The following is a 19,555-nucleotide window of genomic DNA, read 5'->3' as shown; positions in this document are numbered from 1 at the left end:
TTTTTTTTATAACACATTAAAAAAATACATAACTATTCAATCTAAAAACATTTCTCCTTATTAACAATTTTTATTGTTTTGTAAAAAATGTGATGTTGATTAAAATTTATTTTACTAAAGAAAAATTATATTTTTTGTGTTGGACTTATGAGTCACTTGTAGTGGTTAAATTTTCATTATTTTTAATATTTAAAAATATTAATAAAAAATGTTCTATATTTCTGTGCAGATCAGTTTAAAAGCTGAAATGGAAGTAGCTATGAAGTTACTAGAAAAAGACATACATGAGAAGCAAGATACTATTATCTCATTGCGTAGGCAGCTGGATGATATTAAGCAGATAAATTTAGAGATGTATAGAAAATTGCAGGTATTTTCATTAGAAGTTTCAGGTATTTTGCTGTATTGGCTTGCATGAATGTAATACACCACCTTCCCTTTATATATTCTCTAGTCATATTTATCGCAGTTAAAAGTATATTTATTTTTAAATTAAGTTTTTATTTTATTTGTAAATTTATACAGCTTAATTTGTATTTTGAAATAAATAAGATGTGATAATTTTTTTGTTGAAAAGATCTATTTTTTAACACATTTACTACAAAAGTTATTTCAGTTATTGCTTCCAAGTACCACTAAGCTCAAAACATACTCATACAGTATGTTAATACATTACATGCATTACTTATGTGTAACTTTGGCTGTTTTGATTGCTAAAACAGTACACCACATTTACTTACATAATTGACTCACTTTTTTTATCAACTTTTTTATTATCTAAAAGTATGTGTGTGATTTATGTAAGGTTTAAAATGTGATTAAAAAGTTGTAAACTTCCATTATAACAAAAAAATGTATATATTGTTTAAAATTCTTGTGTGTGAATTATACAAGCAAATACAATATTTTTCTTATGTATATGTTTAACTTCCCAAAACCTAAAAAAGGTTATATGGAAGCAGTATGACATGTATAACATATATGACTTACATGTTCTCTCTCTCTCTCTCTCTCTCTCTCTCTCTCTCACACACACACACACACACACACATACATACACACACACACACACACACACACTTTTTTTTACATACAATATTATTTTCCAACTTTCTTTATTAGTATTAAGTTCATAAATAATTTTATTTGCTGTTACTTTTATGAATATTTAATATCTCTATAATTTTTTGACTTGTGTTTCTAAACCTGTGAATTACAGATTTCAACCATAATTGATGTATTAGTATTTCTGTGTTTTTAAAGACAACAGATATTAATGATACCCATTAGGTATCAAGCTTATCATTGTTGCTTTATACACAAATATAATATTTGCTTATCATTTTTATTAGAATTGATCATGTGATATGTGATATTTTTTTATCATTGGCAAATGATCAGTATGTTATCAAAACACAAACTGTTTCTAGTAATCTATTGTCAGTTACAACAAAGTTTCATCAGTCATACTTCAGAATCTCATCCATTTTTATTGCATTTCAGTATGTTATATACTGATGATGGCTTATTGTAGCTTGACTTATATCAATGAACAATTGAACAATATTTATATGAAGCTAAGGTATTTAATATGGAGACTTTTTCTCCATTTAAAAGATATTTAACTAGTTTATACTATCTTAGACAGTCTATTTCTTCATTTTTTATAAGTCTGCTTATGTTTACTCACTTAAATAGCTGCTCAATCTTGCTTATCTTGATTTTTCATTTTATTTTTATCAAGTATTTTATTTTTTTCAAGTTAAAAAGTGTTATCAGTTTTAGAGGGTATAGTGTTACTTTATACCTTAATATGTATATCTTACAATTTTTAGTTTCAGTATTGTTTAAAGGTTATATACACACTTTGTGATAAAATGAAGAACTGATAGAAAAAAAGGGTTGTTGAATATCGTTTGATTTTTTCTGATCAAAAATGTTTGTATGATTTGTAAAATGAAAGTTAGCTGAATTCATTTACCTCATGATTTACGTAACTACTTCTTACACTAGATATAATATATTCTATATTTGCAATTGGTTGTATGTTTCTATTAATATTTTTATTAAATGTTTATATGCTAACATCTGTGGCTGAGTGTTGTGTTCTGCCTTTCATCCAAAAATCTCCGGGTTCAAATTATGGTCAGGCTTGGGATTTTGCATATGCTACAGAATTCATCTCATAAAGTAACTTTAATTGGCCATAAGTCTGCTATTGCAGTAAGAATAAATAAATAATAAAATTTGGTACCTTAACATATTTGATAAAATGTTTTTGTAAAATTAAAAGTGGAGTTTTTGTTTTATTGCTGGGGTATTTCCTAAAAATTATGGAACCAGGAATTGTGCATTAATGTTGCTGTATCTGCACATTACTGTACATACAAATCATGCTGCAGTTCTAAATATTGTGTGAAATTTAGCATGTTTTATTTACCAGCCTTTCAGTATGTAATTTGTGTACCTGTTTGCTTTTTACATTGAAATGTAAAACCACTTTTAACAAATTTGTTGAAGTCAACAAAATAGGAGTCTCTGAAATTGTTTACATTGAGTTTATTTCAGGTTCTAGAGTGTTTAAATTTTGAATACTTACTTTTTATTATTATATTCTTATTTGAATTTTATTTTTATATATTATAATAGTGCAAATTTGATTGATAAATTATGTAAATTTTAAGGCAGGAATTTTTTAAATTTAAAATTTATTCAAATTATCATTTTAACTTAGTTTATATACCTTAATTTGTAGTTGTACTTACAGTATTTTAATGTGTTTTTTTATATACAAGGGTCATTTAGAAAGTTTTGGTCTGACATAGAAATGGTGCAAGCAAAGTTAAATAACTATGTTGTTTGTCATGTACAATTTTTTAGATGGCAAGCTGTAAACTTACAGATGCCTTCATTTTGTTGTTTGTTTGTGGTACTGAAGTATTGAAATTACTCAAGTAATGAAATTATTTTAAAAATCCACACATAATGTGATCACGTAGTATAAAATCCAAATATAGTTAAGCCATATAATATTATTGTGGACTGAAGGCTGAAAGTACACGAGTTTGTGCTATCATTGCAAACATCTAGATAGACCATGTCCATTACATTTTACATGATGTTCTGGGTATAAAAAAGATTTCTGCCCTATTGATACCGCATTTGTTAACAGTTGACCAAAAACACATTCAACTGAACACTTCTCAAGAATGTTTAGACTTATTTAAATGCGATTCTGCTGAGTTTCTTCAACATTTACTAACATTAGATGAAACATGGATTCACCATTACACACTAGAGACCAAACAGTGGGTGGGAGAAGTTGAAAGTATGCCAGAAAAGGTGAAAATGGTTTCATCTGTTGGAAAAGTTTTGGCTACAGTTTTTTTTTGTTGAGATTCTCATGTTATGATGCTTATAGATTACCTAGAGAAAGATCGGACCGTCACCAGGGAGTATTACACTTCACTACTGGGCCATTTGCAAGGTGATATTCAGGCCAAATGTTTTCATCTGGCTAAAAAAAGAAGTGCTATTTCACTACAAATATATGTCTGCATTCATATCTTGAGTTGTTACTGCAAAACTCTACGATCTACATTTCAAACTGCTTTTCATATACCATATTTTGCCAGATTTCGTATTTTCAATTACATCCTCTTACCAAACCTGAAGAAACGGTTTACTGGATAAAGATTCTCTTCAAATGATGTGAACTTATTTTGTAGAGTTGGATAAATTGCATTATACTGAGCCTATTAAAATGTTGGAAAGTCATTGGTCTAAATCTATCAAATTCCAAGGTGACTACATTTAAAATCAAATGTTCTGAAAAATGTTGTTTTCTTTTGTCAGGCAGAGAATTTTCTGAACAGTCCTCGTATTTGCTATGCTGTGTCAATGAAAAAATTAACCCTGTCTTTAGAACCATGCAGGATATGAGGGCACATTAATAAAAATTTGATATGGAAACTTAACAGTTGTAAGTAAACAGTATGTGATTTTTAGTTACTTTTGAAGTTTATCATTTTGAAACCCAGTAGCATCAGAGATTTTCCAATGTCAAAAATTCCCCTTCAGAAACGTTTTTTTTTTTTTTGCAAGTTTCGGCCACCATCTACTGTAACGGATTTCAGAATTGTTTAAAAAAATTGTTATTTTTAAATGAAGAATTTGTTTTTTATGTTTGAACTTATAAGCTGCATAGTTATGGATGAAATATGAAGCCAGTCTTAATCTTGATATATAGAAAAAAAATTTAAATTATAGTAAATTTACCAAGCTGTGCTTTATGTATGTGTATGTTTAATTTTGGCTGATTCCATTAAATAATTTTACACTATTACCGTGCAAAAGATATTTAAGTTTATTATTACTGAAATAATTTATTGTTTTTTAAGTTTTTTCCCTCACTTTATTTTATTTTTTTTTATTAATTATTTGGTCATTGAAACATTCAAAATAATATTATACATTTATTAACTAGTATTATGAAGAGAATTTCTTTTTAGAGCTGTATGTTTCATCTTTTTTTATTGACTTTTCAAAAAAAAAGTATGATTTACTTTTGGTCACACAGAGGGATCAGGTGGTGAAAGGATTTTTTTTTTTTTTTTGAGGTATGAGGAGTATAACACACACTTAAAAAGTAATCTCCCTATAAAATTTTTTTATAAATTTACTGTTTTTTTTTAAATTTGTAGTTTATATATTGTTATAATGTATAACACTATTGTATAACGCTTTTGTATAATAAAGTATGAAGTATTATTTTGGCTAGTATAGTTTATTTTATAATTTAGTAGCTTTTTATGATATATTTTATCTGTTAAACATATTTAATAATGCCTGATGATTGTCGATACTTGGTGGAGCAGCTTATCCATTACTACTCACACTATACACATGATTTCATGGATTAATATGTTTGTAAATAACAGTATGGGTATTGTTTCAATTAACCACACATATCAGGATGTTCGACCTGAGACTGTACAAGAATACACTTCATTTACATTCATACATATCATCCTCATCCTCTGAAGTAATACCTTATGATGGTTCTGGAGGCTAAACAGAAAAAAAAAACGAGAGTGGATATTGTGTATGTTGAACAGTTGTAATGTTAAAAGTGGTCTTTTAAGGTTTCAACTACACGGCATTGCAGTTAAATGTTTCTTAAAATGTGTAATATTAACCCAGTGTAATATTAAAAAGTAATCAGGCACTCTAGTTTTTGAACATTCTTACTTTTTGTAAACATTCATAACTAATAAAAAATATTTAAGTAGTAGTTCAGTAATGAATATAATAAAAAAAAATTTTTTTTACATTTATTTGTTTACATTACATTTGTTCAATTAAGTTTCATCAGAACTGAATTTTCATGACTTTTGTCATGAAAAGATATTTTCATATCATAAGTCACGAAATCTTTATTCAAAATATAAAATTTTATTAAAAACTGTACTGTGCATTAAGTTGGAAACTGGTAATTGTGTGAATTTATAATTGTCTGTTAATTAACAATATCCTTCATAAGTAGCCAAAATTTCTTGTTATCAGGCCACCATCCATCTCACATTTCGTCTAATTTTCTGGAAGAAAAAATTGTTTTAGAAGATCAATAGTTATATTACTATTTCATGAAAAATTTGTTACTAGAACTGAAAAACCTCTTTATTTATGCAACTACATAGAACCTACTTGTCCAATTCCTTTACGTTTTGTGAAATTAGAATTTTTATTATTTGTTTTATTATAACGTGAAAATTTTTTGCACCAGTTTTATATGAGTAACCCTTTGTTTATGGTTAATACAAACGAATTGAAAGCAATTATAATGAAGAAAATGAAGGTCCCATGTTTTCTTTCAAAAATTTTAATATGATTGACAGTTTTATGTATTACATCTAAGTAATTAGTAAATTCCTTATGAAACATAAACTACTGTAACTATGTTTCTTGCTTATCACCAGAAGTAATGGAAGCAAATTTTGAGTGATAGTTGAATTTATTGATTTGAGCCTTAGTAAACCAATAATTTCCATTGGAATTATACCCTGAGGCTAGTTTATACCTGTGTTTATTTTTGCTGTAAATGTTGATGGTGTGGTGAAAATAAAGATAGAAAATTATTGTTATTGATATACCTTGTAGTTAAAATGGAAAAACAAGTAGTACTTCTTCCACTGACATAAATCAATTTACTTACCATATTTAATTTGTGTGTATGTACATGGTTACTTATATATATACATCTAAAAAACCAAAACCATAAAAAAAATTCAGCACAATCCGTAAGTACAGAATCAATAAGAGCTCTTACTTTATCTCATTTTTCTTTTTTATAAATTTAAAGCATTTCTAAGTTACTTATTCAACATCTGTTGATTAACGTTGAAATTTAATTACACATTAAAATATTAATAAAATTTTTAACATAATATTATTCCATGCATGACATTATATATTTTTTTAATTAATTTTTTTTTTTTGCGCAATAACAATTATAATTACAATCGGCTCTCCTGTGGAGCCATAAGTTTTCCGACAAAAGCACGTGTTAAGGAGGTCCTTAAGGAACCCCCAAAATAAGTATTACACAATAAATATTTGCAAGTGAACTTAAAGTCCAATATGAAATTTCAAGTTCAGTCATGAATCACAAACCATTAATTTAATCACCGTATAGTCCACAAAACAAACATTAATAACAAATAAAAAAGAAAAAGAAAGAGAAGTAACAAGAAATTAGATACGACACCACTAAACTTGACGGTGTTAGATTCCAAACTGTTACGCAGACCCTAAGTAAAGTACATGGGCTCAACCGTTGGACGTCTCTGCTGTTATCGAGTAGATTAATTGCAAAGTGTTTACATGATTCTCATGTCTCTTTGAGAATTTGACATTGCGCTGTTGTGCAAAATCACGAACCAATAGGAGCTTCAGGTAATTGTGAATCTCATCATTCCATGTGAACCACGGCGCTTCCGCAATTACCCTCGCTACTTTGTTCTGGAATCATTGTATAATTTCCACATTACTTGTACTAGCTGTTCCCCACAATTCTACACCGTACGTCTAGATTGGGTGCAGGATAGCCTTATAAATTAAGATCTTGTTGGATAATGTGAGGCCCTCCGTAGCAGCCAATGAAGTTCCTTGTACCTTGTGTTCAGCTATTTCTTCTTCATCCTCACGTGACACTTCCAGGTCAAACACTGATCCAGTTGAAGTTCCAGATACCGCACAGTCTCCATTTGCGGGATCAGTGCACCATCAAAGTACACATCAGGACAGTCACCCCTCCACATGGCAAATGTGACATACCTCGACTTACCTTGATTAACCTTAATCCTTCACTTTTTCTGCTAGACGCAGACACGATCTAGCACCATTTGTACGTTCTGCGAGGCTAGGTTAGGGTTTTCGTTAACAGCCAGGATAGCAGTGTCATTGGCGAAAATGGCTATGATGCAATCATCCAGGACCGGAATGTCTGCAGTGAATATGGAATACAACACAGGGCCCAGCACAGAGCCCTGAGGGATACCTGACTCAATCTCAAAGAACCTTGAAAACTCGTCATTACATTTCACCTGAGCAAAACACCCCTCAAGATAATTCTGTAAGACTAGGAAGTAGGGTTGAGGAAGTTGTAGCTTTAACTTGTAGAGCAAGCCTGGTATTCATACCTTATCAAAGGCATGTTGGATGTCTAAGAACGCTGCTGAGCAGAATTTCGGCTCCTCCAGACACCCACTGATGACTCTATGGGATTGTTTGATTGTGGAATGGCCACACCTGAACCCAAACTGATGGTCTGGAATTATCCCCTTACTCTCCAACAGTGGCCTAAACCTATGCAGTAGTAGCTTCTCAAACAATTTAGATAAGACTGGTAATAGGCTAATTGGTCTGTAAGAAGAAACTTCCTGTGCAGGCTTCCCTGGTTTCAAAATCATTACCACCTGCGACACCTTCCGTTCTGCTGGGAAGTAAGACGTTCGCAGAACAGCGTTAAACAGATTCCTGATGTACTCGATGCCTTTAAGGGGTAGTATGACAAGCATTTTGTGCGTCACTAAGTCAAAGCCTGGGGCCTTCGTTAGTCCTCTTCCTTGGTTGACTAATTTCAGTATCTTCCTTGCAGAGATTGGTTTAATCAGGAAGCCAATTGGCAGCAGGCTCTCAAGGAAGTCATGAACATCCACATCACCAGGGCTCTCGTTATCGTGGGGTTGGAATGTTACCTCTAGGTGTGAAGCAAAAAGATCGGTTTTTTCTTTGTCAGTCCTCGCCCATGATCCAGTACACCTCTGCAGGGCGGGGAGCGTTCCTGATGATCATTGTGGTCCCTTTGTAGCTTTCCATAAGGAGCATCCGTCCCCATTCAGGTGAGAAACATTTCCTATGTACTCCTTGAATGTCTTGTCCCTGATAGTCCTTAACAATCTCCTCAGCCTCTGTGCCGTCCTATTAAGAATAGACCTATCTTTTGGCCTTCTGAAACACTGCCAATTCCGCCAAAGACACCGCTTTGAGACAATTAATTCTATCACTTCCCTCGAATAGCTATTGTCTCTGGCTGAGTGTAAATAATCAGTTGTAGACCACCATGCTCCCTCCTGCATGACCGACGTCAAAAAGTATGTCCTTAATCAGTATTCCAAGGGGTATAGAGTGGAAATGGGTCAGTCAGTTTCTCTTCAATCCAATCCTGGTGAGAAACCCAATCCATTCGTCTCGTATGAAGAATAGGCCTCCTTTCCTCCTTAGCACCATCATGCTTAGTGTAAGAAGAACTGGCGAGTGGTCCGACGATGAAGCATAGTTGTTCTCCACCAGAGTGTATGCAAATGATATACCTGAGGTGACAAGAAAGTCAAGCAAATCCAGGATCTTCATCAGGTTCGTAGGCCAGTATGTCGGCTGGAATCTCGATACCATGTTCAGGCACAGATTCTGAACACCTCCTCAGCGATCTACCCCCTTTTTTTATCTTTTTTTCTTTTTCCTGTTTAGCCTCCGGTAACTACCGTTTAGATAAATCTTCAGAGGATGAATGAGGATGATATGCATGAGTGTAAATGAAGTGTAGTCTTGTACATTCTCAGTTCGACCATTCCTGAGATGTGTGGTTAATTGAAACCCAACCACCAAAGAACACCGGTATCCATGATCTAGTATTCAAATCCATGTAAAAATAACTGGCTTTACTAGGACTTGAACGCTGTAACTCTCGACTTCCAAATCAGCTGATTTGGGAAGACACGTTAACCACTAGACCAACCCGGTGGGTTCAGCGATCTACCCCTGCTGGTAGTCAACCCCACAATGGGTCTTTCGCGTTCCATTCTCCTTCAGCAGTAAATCTAGAACCCAGAGTCACAATGAAATCAGAAAACATCATCATTTACAGTATGCTGTGGAGGGCAGTACACAGCGGACAGCCTAATAGGCCCCAACCAGTCTGTAATTTCAACCGTGGTTGCCTGAATCTAGTCAGTGCAGAAGCCCAGAAGTTGATGATGCTGCAGAGAACTCCAAATCAGAATCACAGTTCCTCCATGGGCCCTCCCATCTGGGTGATTCATCACGTACACAGAATAACCTTGAAGCATGAGGTAGTTCCCATCAGTAAAGTGCATTTCTGATATCAAAATGATGTCCAAGTAATTGGAAATTTCCATAACCCCTAGCTCCTCACACCTAGAAATAGGCCGTTGACGTTCCATGCAGCGATTTGTAGAAATCTGGTTATCAACAGATTTTGGAGAGTACCTAGGTGAGCAAGGCTATCAGACTCCCAATCTGTTGAACCAGGAAGTCTATATTTGATGAAAGCCTGTCCAGCTTGTCCACCCTGCCCTCACTAGCAAGCCTAACTGCCGCAGCATACATTTTATGGAGAGATTCAGTCTTTGCTTTGACTGTCCTCAGCACCCCATGACCCATCAAAGGGAAGTTCTTATCATCAAGCATGGGCTGGCCACCTTGCGGCTAGTGGATTTGATTCTTGGAGCAAGTTGCGAGTTCCAATTCGCATTCTGCCTACACTTCCTCTCCAATATCTCTTGATATACTCTGCAGCCTCGGTAATTTACCAGATGGTCGGACTGACACAAGGCGCAGGTTGCAGGAGTGCTCCTGTCTTTTCTGGGACAGTCAGCTGTCTGGTGGCCCTCCCCACATTTCACGAGGTAATGGCGGAAAGGCCTCACAATTGTTCTTAGTGTGCCCATATTACTGAAACCTCATGCATTGCACGAGGCCTGTAGGCTTCCATGGTATGTCGAATGATACTCTGCAATTGGCAATGTACTCCAATTCAAAAATTGTCTTATTGTTCTCCTGTAGCACCAGGTTCACGAAGAAAGTAGATGTGGGCTCCTTAGTTATCCTGTGGCGTGCATTTATCAAGTCCTTCACACAATGCCTGTGGCCTTTGATTTCATCCTTTATCATCTCCAGTGGAATAGAGTGGTGCAGGTTTCTGATTACAAAATGAAAGGCTCATTGATCCTTCCTTGTGAAAATATGACCTATCATACCGTACTCTCAAACAACTGTATAATCTTCTTGTATGCTTGATGTTCCTATAAATTATTCTCAGCTGCTTACCTCCAACCAGTCGAATGATGTAATCACTCTTGCAAACGGCCACTTCCAGGAGCTCGTACAACTTCAGCATGTCGTTTATTCCGTAAAGCACAATCGGAGGAGGCTTGACTGGCTCAGGTTGGTTCACAACTTCCATATCCTCTAGTGGAAGGCCACTAAACCTATTCAATAGCAGTAAGTCGCCATTGCTAGGACGACGATTGACTGCTTGCCTCCTTGGCAATATATCGCCCTCCACTGAGTAGTAGTAGGCTGGGACTCCATGGTTACACTCTCGTTATCACTCGATGCACTTGACAGATTGTTCACCAAGTCGTCTCTAATAAGTTTCCTGTGTGCAGCCCTCCTCGGGTCCCTATCCAACGACGATAGCGGACCACGTTTCCTTGATGGTACATGACAACCTACAATATCAGATGACCCCTCGTCTACTATATCCGCCAAAGGTAACTGATCCATATGATGCAAGAACTAAAAGTACATAAGCATAAACAAAACTAGAAACTATAAAAAGTAAACAAAGTAAGTAAAAAAGTAAACAAATAATGAACACTCTTTAGCAACGGAGTGGTGGAACGAAATGATCCTCAAAGATTATAATTGGAAAGAACAATATGACTGTCTCAAAGAACAGCTGATTTCTGACATATATGTAGTCAAATAATTAATTATAGTAATTAAATCTTTAATTTTAAAAATATAATATTTTTTTATACATGTTTGTGGCCAGCCACTAAATATCCTGTATTTAGTGGCTGGCCACAAGCATGTATAAAAAAAATTAATGTTTTTGAAATTAAAGATTTAAATATTTTAATTAATTATTCAACTACATATATTATGTCATGCAAGGAATAATGCTACGTTAAATATTTTATTAATGTTTTTATGTGTAATCAAATTTCAGTTTTAATCAATTGATGATGAGAAAATTTCTTTTCATTTATAAAAAATAAAAATAAAAATAATGAGATAAGGTAAGAGCTCTTATTGATTCTGAATTTGGTGGATTGTGCTGAATTTTGTTTATATTTTGGTATTAATTGGTACAGAGGAAGATATGGACAAAAAAGAATTTATTTTACTAAATTAATGCACACACACACACACAAATGCACATGCGATATATATATTTTTTAAAGCAGTTGAAAGACCAGTTTCAAGATTTGATGAAAAAAATGCTTTGTTTATTTTAAAAAGGAGGCCTACTACATCATTATACTCATAAAAAATTATAAAACTTTAAATATTTATAAAAATTCTTAAAGTTTATTTTATTGATTGTATAAAGTACTTATTCATACAGATATTTCAAGTTTATCATTTTGGTGATACAAATCAACAGACTGATAAATACTGATAAAATTTATTATTAAATACTAGTATATACATTATATTTAATATAATGAAATTATAAACTAAACAATTGTCATTTAATAATTTTTTTTTAAACATGATTACCCCTGATCAGGTTTTAAGTATAAATTATTAGAATTGATGTAAATATTTGGTTGCTAGTTGTATTTCATCAGTCGGTTATCACTGCACATAATCCTTACATATGTTATGTGTACTGTGTATCGTCTCACTGTCTTTGGATTACTCTTTCAATTATTTTACCAGAAAAATCCATTAAGGTTATTCCTTTAGCTAGTACACCTCTTCTTGCTTTATTTTTGAAAGGTCATACTGATCTTATTCACTCAGCAATTCTAGTGAATACTGTGTTCTGTATGTACTCAATCAGCCTGTACGACTATTGTATCTGTACAGCTCACATCATGTCTGCTATTGCATCCTGTAGTCCTTAAAATTCTCTTCTGCTTATTCTCATAAATGCCTTATTAGCTTTTTGCTTGTTTAATCCTCCTACCTCCTACCTTATTATTATACCCATTTCCTTCATTACATTTATGCCCATTCTCTTTTACCTCCATTCAGAAGTTGTTGGAAGTAGCTCCTCCACTGATTTCTAGTTTATTAGTTTGCCTTATTGTTCACTTTTTTCATCTGTCATCTCTGTTTTATTTCCATTATTCTATAAATGTCATCAATAATAAAGATTCTTATTGTTATTAACTTCACCGTTCGTTGACAGAGTTCATTTCTGTATTTTACTGTTCTTTCTTAACTACCTTGTATATTATTTCTAACTTTTGCCCTCAGTCATACTTGTGTGCCAGTTTTTTTAAAAAAAGCTCTCTTTCTTCTACTGCTTCTTTTGTGTTTTCATTTTACAAGTTTCTTCCCTTTTCTATTTACTGATTTTTTATAAATTGTTGTACTTGTTTCTATGTGAAAGCACTTATAAAGCAGTTCCACCATGTTTGGACTTCTCTAACAAGTTTCTTTTAGATTTCTTTTGATGTAATTTTTTTTATATATTCCTATGATTATCTTTTGAGGAAAATTAATTTAATTTTCAAAGATATTTACCTAAGTCAGACCTCTGCCTTTGTTTATCTACTTAATATATTCTGGACTTCCTAAGTAGTGAATTGTTTCCTACTTCTTCCAATACATTATTTAATAAGATAAAGACTGAAGGCTAATTATACATAGGATATTAATTGTGTAAATAAAAAAACATTTTATCCACATAAATGGAGATAAATTATGTAGTTATTTTACTAAACATGAGTTACCAAAACACTGAAACTGGTCGATTACTGCAAGGTTCATCCTCAAAATTCACTATCAGCTTCTGATGCACAAAATTTTATTTTATTTTTCTAACATATAAGGTTAGAAAAAAGTTGTTATATATTTATTATTATTATTGGCTGTAATTATAATTAAAAAGTAGGTATCAAATATTTATAATGTAAAAATGTTTTTGATAATCATCACCAAATCTGCATTCAGGAACTTTCTATAATCATAAAAGTACATAGTTTTTTTTATGAATCTTAATTTATGTGTGATAAGTAATGGTAACTGCTGTACTATTATTTTCTTGCCTAAAAAGTTTTATCAGTTGTACTGGTGCTTTATTTTTTGTATTGTATACAACAGTTATTTTATTAGAATTTTTAGTTCTTTAAACTGTTTATAATTTCTCTGCTAAGTATTCTATTAAAATTTCGTTTCAATTAAAAGGGATGGCTGAAATGTAATGCAGACACTCATAACTTGACAGATAAAAAGAGTTAGTCAAATGAAACGAAAATGGTATAAAAGTACATTTTTTTTATACAAAAACTTACATTTATTTTTCTGCGTAGTCATCATTTACATCTACACATTTTTCTTCCAATGATGAACCAGTTTTCTCATTCTGCTGACGAAGAATGCTGCTGGTCTTTTCTTGATACGTGTCTTCTCTTCATCCTTATGTTTATTACCCATAATATCCTCCTGTATTTGTGTAAAGAAATGAAAAATGCAGGGCACCAAATTTGATGAGTATAGACACTGTGGAATAAGTTTAAATTTTAAGTTAATAAGAGTAACCTCTATATTTTATGTAATCCAAATGTGCAATAATGTGCCTTACTTGTTCTTTCAACATGCCTATGTGTAGTGATGCTTTGTTGTATGACGTGGCAGTCATTTTGAATCAATTCATCCAATATCTTTCATTGCTTCTTATCAATCAGGCTAATGTGAATTGACTACTGGGCAGTTCATCCTCAATATTCACTTTATCAACTTGTGATATACAAAATTTTATTGCCCACCTACTCACAGTATTTTTATTAACAGTTTCATAATCGTAAACAGGTTTTAGACAACAATGAAGATCACTAGTGTTCACCTTTTTCATTGTTAAAGATTCATTCATTGCACATTGTTTAAGACATATTGACATTGTAATCATACTCAACTCCGTAACAGTAGCGACTGACGGAAGATGAGAGGGTGAGGTTCAGTGAGTTTTAGAATGTTAGTAATAGTGAAATGAAACTACATGGCAGCATGTGTTGTTTTGTATGATATTTTGTTCTTCCAGTATGTTCCAGTGTGCATTACATTTCTGTGCCTCTTGTACAAATTATGAAAAAACAAAAAAAAATTCAAAATAAATAAATAAATTATAATTAAAATAAATTTGTAATAAATAAATATATTATGATTTCTTGTATGAAATTATGATTTGGTGTATACTATTTAAAAAAAAACAAGTTTTTGTTTACTTTTGACTTAATTATTAAAAAGGTAATTATCCTGAAGAATAATAAAAATCTTAATGTATTTACAGTAACTTCAAGAAAATATCTTTGAAATACTTACCTTTAATTTTGTGTCATTTTGTTCCACTCAGTTGAGTGGAGCAAAATGACACAAAATGACATGACCATGAAATGACATGGGGTAGTTACCCCATGTCTTATTTCATCTGGTCATTTACGGCAATTTGGTATTAAGGTAGGATTTTTGTATGAGTAAATACATTTTAATCTGTTTGTACATTAACCATCAAAATATATAACAAATAGTTATTCATCCTTGAGGTTTTTCATGGAAACCATGTTTTGTAATCCTACTTTTCTTTTTTTTTTGCCTACACTGGGAAAAGAGTTTTCAGATTGGTTTTAGTATCAGTAATTTTTTATTTCCGTTACAACTTATTTGCACACAATTAAATTGCATGTGCATGTTATAAACATTTGAAAATCCTGTGCCTGTATTTATCTATAGTACATAAGATAGATGAATGATTACAATTGTGTATAATAATAGTTATGACTAGAATTTTACATTTCATTATTTCTTATTCGTTACATTTAAAAAATGTTTACTTTCAACTTTTCTGTTATTATAAAAAATCGCTTGAATGTAATATGAATCAATTATGAAATATATTCAAAGTTCATCTTATCATTATGTGAAGTCATTTGTTACAAGCAAGTCGCTTCTCGTTAGAACTTTAGTTTTTATTAAAAATACAAATAGTTCAGTTTATATTAAAAATGTAAATTTCCTATGAAATCTGTATTATTAGATTTACAGCACTTTTTGGGTAAGATTTGTTCATTTAGTTATGATGACAGCATTGCAGTGCTCTTGTCAATTATAAATGCATGAATTAAAAAAAAAAAAAGTATTAAAAAATAAAATTTTATTTTTCTTTATATCTTGCTCCTTCAACAGATTTTCCTCCACCTCCGTTCATTCAGTAAACATTGCCTTTTTTTACGTGAGTGAGTTTTTTGTGTAGATAACAGAAAAATGCCTTTAGATATGGAGATTGTCATTGTATGTAAATTTCAAAATGTAGTCTGATAGAAAAAAAAAATTAATGATAATATAAAGCCTTGAATTTGCAGTACACTCTGTGTACTTCTTTTATTATTCAAAAATATTTTTAAGTAATGCCAGTTTTAATTAAATTGAAAGTAAGTAACTGTTTAACATTAACAAGTAGATGTTTACAGTAAAACATTTCATATCCTAAATTTATAATATACTAAATTATTATTGTTTAATATTATTTCTTTTATATAAGAAGAATAATATTTTAAGAAAAATTGAAGAATTGGAAGAAGTGTTTTGCACTTTTACCAAATATCTTGTTCCCTCAGTTATGATGTCAAGATATCCCCTTGGCTAAAGCATATTACCTTCACCCTTTCACAAAGGTGTATCCTTTTGACAATAACTTCATTATTATTTCTCAAAGGGTCATATTGAAGATTTTGATTGAATAACTAGTAGCCAAGTTTTGATATCAAAATGATGTAAGAGGTGAGGTAGAGAAGGATTGGATAGAAGCAGATCTACGATTTTGTGTAATTGGAAATAACTGAAACTACATGTTTCATTTTTTTTTCTTTTTAAAAAAAAAAAAATTGTACTTTCATTATTTAACTGTTTGTTACTTCTAAGTTAGTATAATAACTGATAAGTAGTATATTGTTTAAATAATGCAATTTCAATTTGTGTGCTTAGAGAATTTTTTTTTTTTAGGGTTCATTAGTACTTGTAAGATTAATTTGATTCTACTTTCTGGGCCTTTCTGTTTTTTACTGATCATTTAATTTCAAGAACCAGGTGATCCTGAATTATTTTTTCTTCACATACTAATTTGTGTCCCCCATAGTTTTTACCTTTTACGTAACATTATGTAAAACGTTCTGTCCCTCCTTTCTCAATTAGACTGTAACTGTATTTTCCTCAATTGTAAAGAAATTCTCTGATTCTTGTACTGATTCTAAATAACTTTTCTATCTTTAAAGTTTTCCTCAATTTTTAAACATTTTGTTCCATTTTTCACATTATCATACGCTTTTTTGGAATTCTTCAGGTGCTGTATAGATAACTTAATTTTCTTATGACTGCCTTCTAAGATTAATGCGAGTACTAAACTGTTCTTCATTTTTTTTTTACACATTCCATTTCATCGTCTAACCATCTATAACCATCCTACGAAATGTTTTCAATGCATAAAATGTTACAGTGGTGAGGTTGTTTTCGCATTTTTCTTCTCTGAATTTCTTTAGCACAGTAACAATTTTATTTTAAATTTGGTGATACTTATTCTGATTTATAAATATGTGTATTATTCAGTCCTGTATCTCCTAAATATTATTCTGGAAGTAGTCATCTGCTCCTAGCTTATTCTAAATGTAATTCTTATTTAAATGTAAGAGTTCAGTCAAATTTTGATATAAAATTAAAAATTTTTTTTTTTTTTTACATTTGTTTAGTGTAGACTTCATTACTTTTACTGAATATTCCTAACAACTTTCAGGTTTACAAGCTCAACATTCATTATCTTCGTTAATCTTAACCTTTTAATACAGTTTTTGTTTATCAATGAACAAAATCACAGACTTACATGTTCAATCTGAGCAGTTGTTTATTTACTATTGAATTTTATGAAATTCTTATAACCCTTCATTACATTGATGATAGTGTTATTCAAGCACTATCCAAAATTGTAGTTATTCATGTATATGTCTCTTTTCTCAGCAAACAACTGAACAAAAGTCATTTAGGATTCCCAGGTGGTAACAAGCCTATGCAACTCCACTTAGTGAAACATTGGTTAAAAGGCAGTTTGGTACAGTAAATGGTTGACAGTTTCAGCAGTAAGCTCCATCATATTAAAGCTAGAGCACGCACATGTAAGTTGTCAGTGAAGATAATTACCTTGAAGAAATTGTTTATGGTCTTGTCATTTGGGTCAAACCAGGTCATGCATAATGTCATCATGGCAACTGGTGATGCTCCAGTATTATTTACTTTGAATAACTGATAGTTTCATAATGGTTTGTCAGTTTACTCATAGTTGTTTATTTATTTTTTTTTATTATTTTTTTAAATTGTTTATGACCGTATAGTATCACTTTAGTCAGTCCATTACCCAAGTCTCTTGAAGGGACTGTTCAAGCCTTGCAATCCTTCCAGTACTTTTTCATACATTCTGATCTTAACACTTTTTCTGGTGTTGAAATACACTTTCGTATTGTGAGTTTCTTTATTGTAAGTGTGAAGCTAGTGTTTTTATTCTTGATTTTTTCGTTTAATTTTATCTTATCTGTGGTGTCTTCTTATGTAAGGCCAATTTCCTTCAGATCCTCTTTAATTTACTTGATCCATCTGCATCCTGTCTTGGTGTTTTTTAGTTGAGATTGTACTGTACCAGCTGATTCAGATGTCTTGAATTTTGCATCCTCATGATGTGTCCAAACAGTTCTAGTTTCCTCTTACGTATGGTATCAGTGATGGGTTCTAACTCTTTGTACATGACTTTGTTGGGCATGATCCACCACTAGCTGCCTTTCTGGTACTTTTTATTGATGCAGCTACTTCCATTTTTTCTTTTGATTTTCTGAAGTCTGTCTGGTTTTATGACTGTGCCTTAATTTTGCATTTATTAATAAGCATTTTTTTATTGAAAGATTACCAGGTTAATTTTTATGCTATAGCTAGTTTGTTTGTTATTGATTGGATTATGTTTTTTTTTTGTTTAGGTTTTTGGTTATTATTTTTCCAAGATATTTAAATTGGGTTACTATTTTGATTTTATTACTGTTTATATTTACTTCTTTTAATTGTGTTGGATTTTGGGGCATAATTTCTGTCTTTTCAAATTATATTGTGAGGCCAATTTTATTTCCAATGTTATGAAATTCTAATATCTGTTTTTTAGCTTCATCGATGTTGTTATTGCTTACTTATTTCAAAAATTTTATTTTTTACATTTGTTTCTTACCAATTTTTTGTCAGTTTAATTTTCTGAGTGATGGATTTTTATTATCATCTTAGTTAGATTTTCCTATTTGTAACATTCCATTTTAAACCATTATTTTTTTTCTATTAATATTCCACTGCTTCCAAAATTTTATGTAGTTTTACAGCTACAATTCTTTTAGCTTTTCTTCAAAATTACAAAATTTGACCAGTACAACTTATTGTTTTCCTCGTTTGTTTTGGATGACTATCTCTTTTGTTGTTTGCCTGTGGAAAATACTTCTTTCAACACTGAATCAGGTAATTTTTACGTACTCCTTCTCTCACTAATGACAGTTTCTCCATCCATATTGTCTCTATGAATGCATTTTAGTGTAATATGCCAGGCTTTCCTCTGTTTGTGTATGCTATGTTTAATTTTTATTTATTATTTTCTTTTCTGTTCATTATATCTCTTCTTTAACCAGTTTTCATTTTCTGCTTTCACTTTTTGTTAGTTTTATCCTTAAAGAATCTTTACAGTTTACTTTTTTTATTTTTATACTTTCTGTATAAAAGTATACCTTTCATTTTTCCATTGCTTACAAATTTTACTTTGTTTATCTGTACAATTGGTCTATTTATTCTTTCATATGGATTTTCTGTATAATTGCCTTTTGATGAAGTGTTGGACTTATAAATCTGCTCTATTTTTGTAAGCTTAGATTTCAAATTTATCCTATCAGAAATGATTTTTTTACCTATTTTCTGTGTTCAATAATAACACATTATTTATCTCATCTTCTTA

General features: G+C 31.4%; 1 protein-coding gene across 2 annotated transcripts in view; it reads left to right on the top strand.

The window, feature by feature from the left end:
- Positions 1-19,555, top strand: part of LOC142317284 (RUN and FYVE domain-containing protein 2-like) — a 135,324-nt gene that overhangs the window by 81,406 nt on the left and 34,363 nt on the right. For both annotated transcript variants that reach the window (XM_075353701.1, XM_075353702.1), the window contains one exon: positions 230-370. In XM_075353701.1, the coding sequence (XP_075209816.1) occupies positions 230-370 (141 nt within the window). The remainder of the gene's footprint in view (positions 1-229; positions 371-19,555) is intronic.

This window comes from Lycorma delicatula, chromosome 1 (genome assembly GCF_047948215.1).
Source record: "Lycorma delicatula isolate Av1 chromosome 1, ASM4794821v1, whole genome shotgun sequence".
Lineage (NCBI taxonomy): Eukaryota > Metazoa > Arthropoda > Insecta > Hemiptera > Fulgoridae > Lycorma > Lycorma delicatula.
The sequence above is the reverse complement of the archived record's forward strand: the minus strand, read 5'-3'. Positions and strand labels throughout refer to the sequence as shown.